Below are 14,403 nucleotides of genomic sequence, written 5' to 3' on the forward strand. Positions count from 1 at the left end.
AATTGTTTACAATTTACATAGATGGTTTGGAGTTGGGGACAAAGTGTAATGTGTCGAAGGTCACAGATGATATAAAAGATGAGTGGTAGAGCGAAGTGTGCAAGGACATTGCAAGTCTGCAGAGAGATATAGATAGTTTAAGTGAGTGGGCAAGGGTCCGGCAGATGAAGTACAATGTTGGTAAATGTGAGGTCATAATTTTGGAAGGAATTATTTAAATGGTAAAAAATTACAGCGTGCTGCTGGGCAGAGGGACCTGGGTGTCCTTCTGCATGCATTGCAAAAAATTGATTTGCAAGGGCAGCATGTAATTCAGAAGACAAATGGAATTTTGTCCTTCATTGCTAGAGGGATGGAGTTTAAAAACAGGGAGGTTATGTTGCAGCTGTATAGGGTGCTGGTGAGGCCACACCTGGAGTACTGTGTACAGTTTTGGTCTCCTTACTTGAGAAAGTATGTACTGGCACTGGACGGGATGCAGAGGAGATTCACTAGGTTGATCCGGAAGTGAGAGGATTGGCTTATGAGGAGAGACTAAGTAGACTGGGACTATACTAATTGGAATTTAGAATAATAAGGGGTGATCTCATAGAAACAGTTAAAATTATGAAGGGAATAGATAAGATAGAAGCAGGGAGATTGTTCCACTGGCGGGTGAAACTAAAACTAGGGGGCACAGCCTCAAAATAAAGGGGGGCAGATTTAGGACTGAGCTGAGGAGGAACTTTTTCACCCAAAGGGGTGTGAACCTGTGGAATTCCCTGCCCAGTGAAGCAGTTGAGGCTACCTCACTGAATGTTTTTAAGGCAAAGGTAGATAGATTTTTGAACAGTAGAGGAATTAAGGGTTATGGTGAGCAGGCAGGTAAGTGGAGCTGAGTCCACAAAAAGATCAGCCATGATCTTATTGAATAGCGGAGCAGGCTCGAGGGGCCAGATGGCCTACTCCTGCTCCTAGTTCTTATGCTCTTATGTAGGGGCAAGTATTATGTACCATGGAAGATCTCTTATGGTATTATTGAACATGGAGCAAGTTCCATATGGCCTACTCCTGTTACTTGTGTCCCTATTCTGTCTGTTTTTTTGAATAGCCTTTTGGACTTGTCACGCAACCTTCAAGGACTTGGATATATGCAGGTCTGACGTTGTTCCTTTAAAAATTCCAACTAAGTAAATTGGAGTGGACAGTGGAGAGATGGGGGTTTGCGGGTAAGATTGGAATAATTCTCGGCCACCTAGTTTGAGCTGATAAAGCAGAACTCCTTACTGTCTACCTGGAATTCTCCTGGAGCATGTTTTCTCCTTTGGATACACCTTCAGATATCCAGGCCTCTGAACTGCCAATTGGTAACTCCACGCTTGAGAACACGCTGTCAATATTAGTATTACCTACAAAGTATCAAAGACAGAAAGACTTGCATTTTTATATTATTTTTAGTGACCACAGGACTTCATAAAGTCAATGAAGTATCATTTTAAAGGTACTAGTCACTGTTGTAATTCAGGAAATGCAGCAGCCGATTTTCATATAAATTGAGGGATAAATATCCTAGAACACCAGGGAGAACCCACCTTAGTGAAAATATTGACCATGGGATCCTTAACTTACATCTGGAGGGCAGACAAGGGGCGGGATTCTCCGACCCCCCACCAGGTCAGAGAATCGCCAGGGGGCCTGGCTGCTGACTTCTCCGGTGCCGGCGATTTGGCAGGGGTGGGAATCGAGCCGTGCCGGTCGACAGCCGCTGGCAGTGCCCCCCCCCCCCCCCACGGCGATTATCTGGCCCACGATAGGCCGAGTGGCCGCCCATTTACGGCTGGTCCCGCTGGTGTAAATTACAACAGGTACTTACTGGCGGGACGGCCTCCGGGGTCCTCGGCGCGGGGGGGATCTGGCCCCAGGAGGTGCCCCCACGGTGGCCTGGCCCGCGATCGGAGCCCACCGATTCGCGGGCGGGCCTGTGCCGTGGGGGCACTCTATTCCTCCGCGTCGGCTGCTGTAACAGTCCGCGATGGCCGACGCGGTGATGAACCCCCCCGCGCATGCTGACGCTCCTGCGCAAATACCAACTCGCGCCGGCCGTCGGAGCCCCTTCCGCGCCAGCCGGCGTGGTGCAAACCGCTCTGGCACCGGCCAGCCCCTGAAGGTGCAGAGGATTCCGCACCTTCGGGGAGGCCCGACGCCGGAGGGGGTCACGCCACTCCTTCGCGCCGGAGCTGCTCGCCCCGCCGGTTCACGCAGAATCCCGCCCAAGGCCTTCAGTTTTACTTCTCATCTAAAAAACCTCTAACAATGCAGCACTCCACAGGAGTACCAGCACCTTTAAATCTTGGAAATATGATATAAACTCACACCATTTTGAGGCAGGGACAAGAGTGCCACATTGGCACTACATAAAAAGATTTGTATCTATACTGCATGATAGCGCTTCAGGACATCCCAAATCATTTCACATCTAATAAATTACTGTTATTGTCCAGTCACTGTCATCATGCAAACAAATTATACTGCCATGTTCTACATAGCAAGTTCTCATGAACAGCAAATGGCATCGGCTTTGTGTGATTTTGAATGAGGGATTAAATTGATCATAGCTGCATCCAATTCCTCTTCAAAATAATGCCACGGTTGCATATTGTTCCCATGTCTGTGTGGGTCTCACTCCCACAACCCAAAGATGTGCAGGGTAGGTGGATTGGCCACGCTAAATTGCCCCTCAACTAACTTTTTTTTTAAAAGACGGGATCTTTTATGTTCATCTGGGAGCATGGACAGGACCTCACTTTAACGTTTCAAGTCAGCACAGCCAACAGCACAACACTCCCTCAGTTCTGCACCAGAACTGCAGCCTCAATTTTTTTACTCAAGTATCTGGAGTAGGATTTTATCCATACTATATGACTCAGAAGTAAAAGTGTAACTATTCACTGAGCCATAGGAGGCAAATGGCTAGCAGGCTAACCAATTAGACTGAATGGACTGTTTCTGTGCTGTAGATTCTTTGCAAGTTTAGTGTAAGATAGCACTATGTATTTCAGCCCTTGAGAGTAAATTTCTGCTTTCCATACCTAATATTTCCTCGACATTCATGTCTGATGGATTAAGTTCCTGGTACAGGGCAAATAGCAACCTCTCCCTGTCCTCAGCATCTCGTAATTGCAGTTGGTCAAACAACTCTGAATCAGTATTGGCTAGCTGCTGCCCTGTAATTCCAAACTCTGAAGAGAAACAAGGCACAATTAGAAGTCTGATTATAATTGTACACTTCTGAACTTGACTAATTCGAATAATCGACTAAGGGTGTTGATGAGGAAGTTTCAAATTTGGCCTGGACTTTTTAATCTGGTTTTACTCCTCTGTCAGGAGTAGCTTTGCCACCTCCAGAAGTTTAATCCGGTGATTTCTTACCTCTAAGCACTTCCATCCAGTCAACAGATTTTTATCCTGTCTCCAATATTTTATTAGCAATAAACATAAATGTTCAATGAAAAAAAGCACACAATTAATAATAATTAATTAACACTGCAATGAAGTTACTGTGAAAAGCCCCTAGTCGCCACATTCCAGCGCCTGTTCGGGTACACTAAGAGAGAACTCAGAATGCCAAAATTATCTTGCAGCACGTCTTTTAGAACTTGTGGGAGGAAACCGGAGCGCCCGGAGGAAAGCCACACAGACACAGGGAGAACGTGCAGACTCCGCACAGACAGTGACCCAAGTTGGGAATCGAACCTGGGACCCTGGCACTGTGAGACAACAGTGCTAACCACCGTGCTACCATTGCCGCTCCCTATTCTCCTTCCCCCCAGATGGTGTTCATAGTTGTTTCCTGAACATTACTAATTCCTGGATATTCCAGGATAATCCTAGAGGGTTGGCAAGCCTACTCAGGAGACTTCAGGGTGGGGTTGCAAGTTTATGTTTTGTAATACATAAGCAATTGTAGGTGTAGGAAAGGTCGGATGGGCAAGTATGTATTTTTCCGTCCATCATGGTTAGTATGAATGCAGCGCAGTCATATTGTACAACACAGAGCCGAATGTTGCTCACTTTTCCTCATTTACCCTACTGAACTGCAGAGGACAAGATTCAAGCCATCTTGTTCTGAAATTGCTGTGATAAAATCCAACTGCAGAATTGCTGTAGATGGAATTCAAGATCTCCAGCCTATGCTTCATACACACAAAAGACACAAGTCTAAAGGAAGGCTGTGATGTAGTGGTAATGTCACTGGACTAGTAATCCAGATGCCCAGGGTAATGCTCTGTGGACTTGCATTCAAATCCCCCCGGCAGCTGGTGGAATTTAAATTGAGTCAACAAATCTGAAATTAAAAAGCTAGCCTTTGGCAGTCAGTGGCATTAAAACTCATCTAGGTTCACTAATGAACTATTCCATGACATTTTGACTCAATGCCCTCAGTTGCATCAAAGCTTATAAAAAGAGGGCGGTACGAGGCGCAGTGGTTAGCACTGGGACTGCGGCGCTGAGGACCCGTGTTTCAATCCTGGCCCACAGTCACTGTCCATGTAGAGTTTGCACATTCTCCCCACATCTGCGTGGGTTTCACCCCCACAACCCAAAGATGTGCGGGTTATTGGCCACACTAAATTATCCCTTAATGGGAAATAAAAAGCCTATAAAAAGGAATGGAACTGAATGGATCATTGATTTCACGACCAGAATGACAATGGAAAACCCAACACTGTCAACCCTGTATCCTCTTTACTAACATCTGGGAGCTTGTGTCAAATGGATCTACTAAGTCAAGACTGAGTACCCATGAGTTGCTGTGGGGTAGTAGTAGAATTGTATACAAACACAATCTGCCCAGCACATCCCTCACTCTATCATTACTATCAAGCCAGGGGATCAATTCTTACTCAATTAAGAGTCAGAAGAGCATGTCAGGAACATCACCAAGCATACATAAAATTAGGTGTCAACCTGTTGAAAAGGCCACACAGGACTAAATAGCAAAAGCAGCATGTCGACAGAGATAAGCAATTTCACAACCAATAGATCAGATCTAAGCTTGACAGTCCTGCCACATCCAGTTATAAATGGTGGCAGACAATTAAGTAACTAACTGGAGGAGTTAGTTGAACAAACAAATATCCCATCCTCAATGAGAGAGGAGCCCAACACATCAGTGCAAAAGACAAGACTGAAGCATTTGCAACAATTATCAGTCAGAAGTGCAGAGTCAATGATCCATTTCAGCTTCCTCCTAGGGTTCCCAGCATCAAAGATCCCAGCCTTCAGCTAATTCAGTTCACTCCACATGACAGCAAGAAACAGCTGGAAGCATTGGCTGAAGACATTGCAAAGGCTTTGGGCCCTGACAACATTCCAGCAATAGTACTGAAGACTTGTGTTCCAGAACGAGCCAAGTAGTTCCAATATAGTTACAACACTGGCATTTACCTATCAATGTGGAAACTGGCCCAGGCATGTCCTGTCCACTAAAAACAGGACAAATCCAATCTGACCAATTACCACCTCATCAGTTGACCCTCAAACTTAAATAAAGTGATGGAAAGGATCATCAACAGTGCTATCAAGCGGCACTTAGTCAGCAATAACCTACTCACTGATGTTCAGTTTGGGTTCAGCCAGAGCCACTCAGGTTTTGACCCCATTTCAGCTTTAGTCCAAGCACTGACAAAAGAGCTGAACTCTAGAGGTGGGATCAGAGTGATTGCCATTAACATCAAGGTAGCTGTCATAACCTGGGGCTAAGCAGGTCATGGAACACTAATGAAACCTTAAACAGGTCATGGGACACTTATGAGACCGGGGATTGATATTCCCAAAGGGAATAGGGAATACACAAACCTCCCCTTCTATATCCTGTATAAAACCGGAATATCATGAACTGTAAGCTGGCTCTTGTAATAAAATAACTGCTCTGTATTCTTGCTCTTTTGTATTAAACCATTTTCCTTTGACTCAACCTGTTTGGCTCGGTGTGGGCTCTTTTCCGGGTCTTATAATACTTCCGATAAGGAATAAACTTATGTTTCTGGACGACACTGCAGTCTTCGGCCTCTGCTGCCTCCAAAGCCCTGAGCTCCAGTTTGATTCTCCTGCGCCCCGGATGCTGTTATTTGGTCGGTTGGATCCGTTTGATGCGGTTCAGGAGAGATGGGTCTGCTAAGCTGAGCGCATTCGCTTCTTCTTTCAGGCAAATGCCATTGCTGTGAATGAGCGGCAAGTGGTGGTGTTCATCACCATGGTGTGAGTGGAGATTTACAGGGTGATCTGCCACTTGGTTTTTCCTGAAGACCCCAACTCCCACACTTTTGAACAGCTGATCGAGGTAGTTAGCGGCTGTTTTAGCCCAATACCTTCGATAATAATGCAGCAGTATTGACTTAATAATGCTGTCCACAATCCAGGGGAGTCGGTGGCCATGTTTGTGGCCCATTTGCGCAGAATAGCCGAATTCTGTTCATTTGGAGCTAACTGAAGGACCGGTTGGTCTGCGGTATCAGCGACACATGATGCACGGTGGCTGCTAGAGGAACCTTCTTAGGCGTTGTCACAGGCCACCCAAATAGCCCAGGTGAAGGAAAGTGCGGAACGGGGAGTACGGGATCTACAGGTTATGGAGGTGATCGCCTTACGGCATGGACCGAGGCGAGCGGACGTCTCCTTTTGGTCGTTAGGCCCCCAAATGTGGCTGTGTATGTCCCCACATCTCCTGGGGCCTACTTGTGGTTGCTCCTGCTGAGGAGCCCGTCGACAGACCTGGGCAGATCCCCCCCCTCCCCATAAATCAGGCCGTGGCCGCATTCAGCCTGGGCTGGGGCCTGAGCCAACCATTTAGAATATCCGGAGGAGGAAGGAGAGCTCCTTTTACACTGGGTCTCGGCACCTCGAGTAGCCCCTATCACTGTTCCCATCCAGTTAAATGGCAATCTATTGCAAATGGGACTGGATACTGGAGCTGCAGTGTTGGTGGTAGGCTTCAAAACTTTTGAAGATATTCAAAGGGGTACCTGGGTGCTGGGTTGGACCTATCTAATACTACAGTGCATCTTGCCACCCACACTGGAGAACAACAATGCATTTCTGGAACGAAGCAGGCCGTCGCATTGCACTGTCACCAGGAGGCCCAATTGCCTAATAGTGGTTAATGGGGATGGGCCTAGTTTGTTGGGCCGTGATTGGCTCTGCCATTTATACTTCGATTGGAGCCGAATTTCACAGGTCGGCGCGGGCAGCTTATGTGCTGTTTTGGGGACATTTCCCAAAGTATTCCGCCCGGTGCTCAGCACCATCAGAGGGGCAGTAGCAAGGATTCACATCAATTCTCTGGCCCGCCCTGTTCTGTACGCCTTATTTGACAAAGCTAATTCAGAGCTGGATCGTATGGAATCATTGAACACAATCCTGCTTGATCGTTTTGCCGATTGGGCCATTCCGGTTGTTCTATCCTCAAGCCAGACGGCTCCATCCGCATTTGTGGGGATTATAAATTTTTTTTTTTTTAATTTAGATTAGCCAATTATTTTTTCCAATTAAGGGGGCAATTTAGCGTGGCCAATCCACCTACTCTGCACATTTTTGGGTTGTGGGGGCGAAACCCACGCAGACACGGGGAGAATGTGCAAACTCCACACTGACAGTGACCCAGAGCCGGGATCGAACCTGGGACCTCAGCGCCGTGAGGCGGTTGTGCTAACCACTAGGCCACCGTGCTGCCCTGTGGTGATTATAAATTAACCATGAATACCACTTCCTGACTGGTCAACAATGCTTCCACGAATAGAAGACGTTTGCGGCAAACTAGCCGACGGCATTGTTATATTACCTTGTCGAACATATGTTACTCATTTGTTTCTTACCAAGATGATCTTAAACTCGATGTTGATTAAAACTCGTAGTCTTCCAATTAAAGCAAATAATTTATTGAGTAACTTTAACAAATAAACTGTACATTCGTTCTCTCTCCAATATTTATACTAGATATTAAATAAACAAGATTGAATAAGAATAAACTATGATTAACTACACCTGCACTCTGAGCTATCTCTTTCTACCACTGGTCACTAGTCACGATACACACGAAGAGGCGGGAACTCAGCTTGAGTCTGTCTTTTATACCCCTGCCATCTAGTGATCACTCAGCTATTATGTGTATATATTAATCCCTTGTATACATACAGATATGCAGATCACTGCAGGAGTTACATTCACAAAATTAGACATTAGCAATGCGTATCTGCAGCTGCCGTTGGATGAGTCCTCACAGCATTATCTCACCGTCAACACTCAATTATCTGAATACATGCGTTTGCGTTTTGGGATGTCTTCCGCAAAGCACCATGGAAAGTGTGCTACATGGATTGCCGCGAGTGGCCGTTTAACTAGATGATATTTTGGTCAACGCTGTCTCGGAAGAGAAACACCTGAAATATCTGGACCCATATTTCCCACACATATGCACTGAGTTGCCTTCCGTTGCTCTCGGAGTCAGTGCTTACCCACCATGTCGACGGATTGTCCGGCGCATTAAATTTTATGGATACTCTTCCTGTCAAGGCCTTGAATATCCGTGAATGGACGCAAAGGATATGTCTTGCTGAAACTGTGAAACGTCGTCCTTATTGGCGGCAATGCAGATCAATTATCTGCGGAGCTGAAGGCCTTTGCCACCAAGTTAACCGGGTTAAGTGTTGAAGATTGGGGTCTTACTCTGTGGAGCCCAGGGACCCAGGTTCGATTCCTGGCTTGGGTCACTGTCTATGTGGAGTCTGCACGTTTTCCCCGTGTCTGCGTGGGTTTCCTCCGGACACTCCAGTTTCCTCCCACAAGTCCCAAAAGATGCGCTTGTTGGGTGATTTGGACATTCTGAATTCTCCCTCTCTGACCCGAACAGGCGCCGGAATGTGGCGACTAGGGGATTTTCACAGTAACTTCATTGCAGTGTTAATGCAAGCCTACTTGTGACACTAATAAAGATTATTATTATTTTCCCTTGAGGTGGATGATGGGCAGATGGTGGGTGGAGCTGTTGCGAGGCATTTTGCTGGCCAGAGGTGAAAGGCAGGAAAATTATCTGATTCCAGCACTCAGCTGGCTGACAGCTGGAGAATCCTAAATTAGGGAAGGGGAGATGTGTGGGGACAGAATTTTGGGGAAACGTGGGCGGGATTCTCTGATCCTGAGGCTAAGTGGGACTGGTTTAGCTCACTCAGCTAAATCGCTGGCTTTTAAAGCAGACCAAGCAGGCCAGCAGCACGGTTCGATTCCCGTACCAGCCTCCCCGGACAGGCACCGGAATGTGGCGACTAGGGGCTTTTCACAGTAACTTCATTGAAGCCTACTCGTGACAATAAGTGATTTTCATTTTTTTTCATTTCAAGTGTTCACACCGTCAGAAACGCCGATGCATTTCTCGATGGCATCAAAATAGCCTCAGGATCAGCAATTCTGGCCGCTACAGGGGGCCAGCACGGCACTTGAGCGACCCACAATGCTCCAGCCGCTGATCCCGTCGTCAACTGAGCACCGCAGGGTCCGCTCATGCGCAGTGGCTCCGCCACCAACACGCGCATGCGCAGTGGCTCCCTTCTCCGCGCTGGCCCCGACGCAACATGGCGTAGGGCTAAAGGGACTGGCACAGAAGAAAGGAAGCCCCCAGCCTGAGAGGCTGGCCCACCAATTGGTGGGCCCCGATCGCAGGCCAGGCCACAGCGGAAGCCCCCCCCCCCCCCCCCCCCCGGGGTCGGACCCCCCCTCCCCCCCAACAGGCCGCCCCCGGACCCTTCCACGCCGAGGTCCTGCCGGGTAAGACCACATATCGACGGCGCTGGCATGACTCGGGATTTTTATTCCAGCCCATTCCGGGCCGAGAATCAGTGGGGAGGGCCGTGTGGCGTGGCCCTCGACTGGAGAATCGGTCCCGGCGTCGGGGCAGGGTGGAGCGATTCGAGCCGGTCGCAGCGATTCTCCGGCCAGGCCCCGGGCTGAGAGAATCCCGCCCTGCATTCTCAGAAGAGCCAGTGTCCTTATTCCCTTTACAGAACCCTGCTTCAATCATTTGGCGCTCACAACAAATCACCACCTGCCATAGCACTCTAATTTGCACATTCAGATGGTGACTCCGTTTGGAACAGATGGATGCTGTGGTCATTCATCAGGGGATCCTACCCAAGATAACAGCATACAGAATTTCAGTATAAGCAATCCAATAAGTCACACAATTTGTGGACCACTAATAGGGTGGGAGAAAGTTCAAATAGTGAATTGAGATTTGCTTAAAATTGTGGGTGAAGATGTTTTTAAAATGGTTGATGATACTATTCCAAATAATGGGAAGGATACTCTTAAAGTAATGTTTGATGTCCACTTAATTGTGGACGACATGTTAAGGCACTTTAAAAAGTGGTGAGGAGTCACATAAAATGGTGAGTCAGGCTCCCTTAAAACAGTGCTGGAGGCTTCCCTTGAATTGGTGAAGAGTGAGGCTATCTTTAAAATGTTGGGAAATGCTACCCAGAAGATGGTGGGCAACGCTCTCCTTATCTGACACTATCCTTATATTTGATATGGGGCACGTGGTCATTAATTTCTGTTCCTGATATGATGCTGGTGCATGACCAACTTTCCAAGAGTAGGTAAGGTTACCCTTAAATGATTGGGGAGATTACCTTTAAAATGATGTTTGAGACTTGATGCACGACGAGACGAGAGTAGAGAGTAATCGAGGCTTTATTAAGCAGAAATGTGGAGCCTCTCGCAGCTGCTGCCGAAATGGCTGCAGCTCGGAGGGCCCACACATTTATACTCCGCTGACTGGGCGGAGCCAGCAGGCAGGGATCTACCTCCGTACCTGTAGTATAAGGGCCTTACCGTAATACCCTCATAAGCAGTATATAATACAACAGTGGTGACTACAAGACTACGGGCAAAGTTTTCTGGCCTCCCTGCGGCATGTTTTTTGGTGGCGGGAGGTGGACTGCCATTGGCTGGTGGTTAGACCAGAAGATTTCCCATTGAATCCATCCCACGCCACCGGAAAACCTGTGGGAGAGGTGTGCCCTCGGAGGGATTGGAAGATCCCACCGGCATGAACAACCAGAAGATTTTGTCCGACATTTAAAATGGTGAATGAGGTTACCCTAAAAATGGTGGATGAAACTACACTTAAAATTGTGGACCTGTCTAAGCTTAATATAGTGCACGAGACCACGCTTCAAATCACGGAAGAAACGATTCTTCAGCTAGTGTTTTTAGGATGGTGGGGGTCCCTTCTTGCCATCCAAAGTGTCAGCTGCAAACACATTTTTGCTGATAGTCCTGCAGCTATCTAACACTCCAACAAGCATGTATTGACTGGAGGTGTGACTCCAGCCCCTCAGTCAGGAGGAAGCTGTTAAAGAGAGACTTAATGGAGGCGCCCCAACTCAGTCCTGCCTTTCTGCCTGAAGCTTGAACAGGATTGCTTTTTCGGCATTCCCCCTCCCCCCACCCATTTCCCCACTCCTGAACTCCTCTTGTCATCCACATGAGCAGGTCATATTCGAAATAGAGGAGGGTTGCAGGAAAATAAAGTCTCAGAGAAGTTACTGTTTTGGAAGCTCCATTCATGGAGGAAGTGTTCCCATGGTCATATTTTAATCATGTTTACCTCTGATATGTGGCACAAACGCCTGGAAACCAGAATCAGTCAGCCACTTGCAAACCTCATTTGTTGTCATTCTCTCCAGTGGTATTGCTGCTCCAGATGCGCCTGTTCCCTACAAAAAGAATTTGACAAAAAAATTGGAAAGGCAAAAGAAGGAGACCATTCAGTCCCTTAAAATTATTGGCCAATATAAGCAGATTGGAGCTCATCTGGATGTCAACTCCACAGACCCACATTCTATCAATATACCTTAATGCCCTAATCTGATCAGTTACATGGGTTATGTAGTGTGTCCTGTAAAGAAACAGGCCATTTGGTCTAAATGGATGCTTATAGAACATAGAACAGAACATAGAACAGTACAGCACAGAACAGGCCCTTCGGCCCTCGATGTTGTGCCGAGCCATGATCACCCTACTCAAACCCACGTATCCACCCTATACCCGTAACCCAACAACCCCCCCCCCCCTAACCTTACTTTTTAGGACACTACGGGCAATTTAGCATGGCCAATCCACCTAACCCGCACATCTTTGGACTGTGGGAGGAAACCGGAGCACCCGGAGGAAACCCACGCACACACGGGGAGGACGTGCAGACTCCGCACAGACAGTGACCCAAGCCGGGAATCGAACCAGGGATCCTGGAGCTGTGAAGCATTTATGCTAACCACCATGCTACCGTGCTGCCCACAATGTTTGGAAGTATGGAACTTCTTTCCATTAACCTCATCTAACCCTGTTTTACTATTCATTTTCCCTCTTGTGCTTCTCTAGATTCCACTTGAGTGTGACCGCACCCCCTCAGCCCATCCCCATGTAGTCAATTCCATCTTCTCAACACTTTCTTGGTGAAGACATTTCTTCTAAATTCCTTAATAGGTAAGTAACTTCCTTGATCTCTAGTTTTGGTCTCCCTTGCAAGTGAAAATATCTTCACTACATCTACCTGTTTATTATTTATGTTTATGTTGTGTGGGGAAAACAAGCATTTATTGCCCATCCCTAATTGGCTTGTGGTAGTTGATGGTGATCCTCCTTCTTGAACTGCTGTGGTCCCAGTGGCATGAGTGTACCCACAGGGTTATTAGATTGGAGTTCCAGAATTGTAACGATAAAACAACAATAAATTTATGCTGATATGTTACTTGGAGGGGACCTTTGCAAATGATAGATCTAGCATGTGTGTAGTGCCCTTGTTCTATTAGGTGATACAGGAAATGGATTAGAAAAATGCTCTTGAAAAAGCCTTGACAAGGTGCTGCATTGCACCGTCTGGATGGTAAACACTGTCATCATGGAGCATCGGTGTTGAAGGGAGTGAATATCTCAGGTGGCATGTGAGGCACTGATCCAGCTTTGTCCTGGTTGGTGGAAAGCTTCTTGAGTTTTGTTGGAGCTTCACTCAACCAGGAAATGGGGTCATTCCATCACACCCTGACTTGCGCCTTGTGAATGGTGGGAAAGCTTTGGGGATACAGGCGGTGCCACAGAATACCCAGTATTCAGTGCCAGATCCAATTAATTTCCTTATCAATGGTGGCTCTTAGAATGTTGATGGTGGGGGATTTAGCAATAAAACTGTAATTGAATGTCAAGGAGAGGTAGTTAGATTCTTGAATTGGAAATGGCCATTGCCTGACATTTGTGTGACACCAATGTTACTTATCGTGTTATTTATCAAAGCCTCTCATCATTTTAAACACCTTTCATCCCATCAATTTTCTTTTCTAAAGAAAAGAGCAACAAGCTGTTCAACTGTTCAGAAACACAGCTCACAACCTCTACCAGCATCCTTGTAAAATTAACCTCACAGAAATAGCAAAGGACAGAAAAAACTGATGGGACCCTTCATAGAGGCTACAATGTTGGAAAGAGTATATGGTTGCGATCCGGCTGACTTGAGTTAAAATCCACTGAATGGTGCCTGCAGAACCAAGAAACATCTCGCTATTCAATGGCACTTTGAAGCTCGCCGGTAGGAAAGGTTCCTTGCAGATCGGGGTGTCATTTTGTCTGGCAGCCCCAATCTTCAACCCCCCCCCCCCCTCCCTTTCAACACCCCTCATTTCTGACCCACCCCTCAACCTCTCTGTACCTGGTAAAGGTAGACGGGGAAGTGCCAACCTGGCACCCAGGCACCTTAGAACTGCCAGCCTTTCACCCTGACAGTGCTACTCAGGCACCAAGGCAGGGCCAGGATGACACTGTCAGAGTGCTCGGGTGTCACTGCCAGGGTGCTAGGCTGGCAACGCCCAGGTGCCAGAGGGAGAGCCAGGGTGCCACCCTGCCCTGCCTCGACAACCCGTGGGTCTGCAAAAGACCCCCACATTTGTGTGGACCAGTACTAAATGGTGCCCTGGCAAGTTCTCCCAGGCACATCCATTTAGTCCCAGGCGCCGAGTGAATCCAGCGAATGTATATGAACCTAATGGCGTATTTGAATATGCTGATCTGGATCACGCCCAGTGTTGCAAGATTCCATTTAATCATTTTCTTTAATTTAGAGTACTCAATTCTTTTTTTTTCCAATTAAGGGGCAATTTAGCCTGGCCAATCCACCTCCCCTGCACATCTTGGGTTGTGGGAGTGAGACCCACGCAGACAGAGAAAAAATATGCAAACTTCACATGGACAGTGACCCGGGGCCAGGACCAATCCAGGGTCCTCGGCGCTGTGAGCAGCAGTGCTCACCACCGTGCCAGCATGGTGCCCATGATTCCGTTGAATATTGCGTTGTGTTTGAAACGTCACGAATATCACAGG

General features: G+C 47.3%; 1 protein-coding gene across 6 annotated transcripts in view; it reads right to left on the reverse strand.

The window, feature by feature from the left end:
• LOC119979694 overlaps positions 1 to 14,403 on the reverse strand; it is a 253,384-nt gene that overhangs the window by 101,021 nt on the left and 137,960 nt on the right. For all 6 annotated transcript variants that reach the window (XM_038822283.1, XM_038822274.1, XM_038822266.1 and 3 more), the window contains 3 exons: positions 11,642 to 11,750; positions 3,069 to 3,218; positions 1,274 to 1,388 (listed from right to left, as the gene is read on the reverse strand). In XM_038822283.1, coding sequence (XP_038678211.1) covers positions 1,274 to 1,388; positions 3,069 to 3,218; positions 11,642 to 11,750 — 374 coding nt within the window. The remainder of the gene's footprint in view (positions 1 to 1,273; positions 1,389 to 3,068; positions 3,219 to 11,641; positions 11,751 to 14,403) is intronic.

This window comes from Scyliorhinus canicula, chromosome 2 (genome assembly GCF_902713615.1).
Source record: "Scyliorhinus canicula chromosome 2, sScyCan1.1, whole genome shotgun sequence".
Lineage (NCBI taxonomy): Eukaryota > Metazoa > Chordata > Chondrichthyes > Carcharhiniformes > Scyliorhinidae > Scyliorhinus > Scyliorhinus canicula.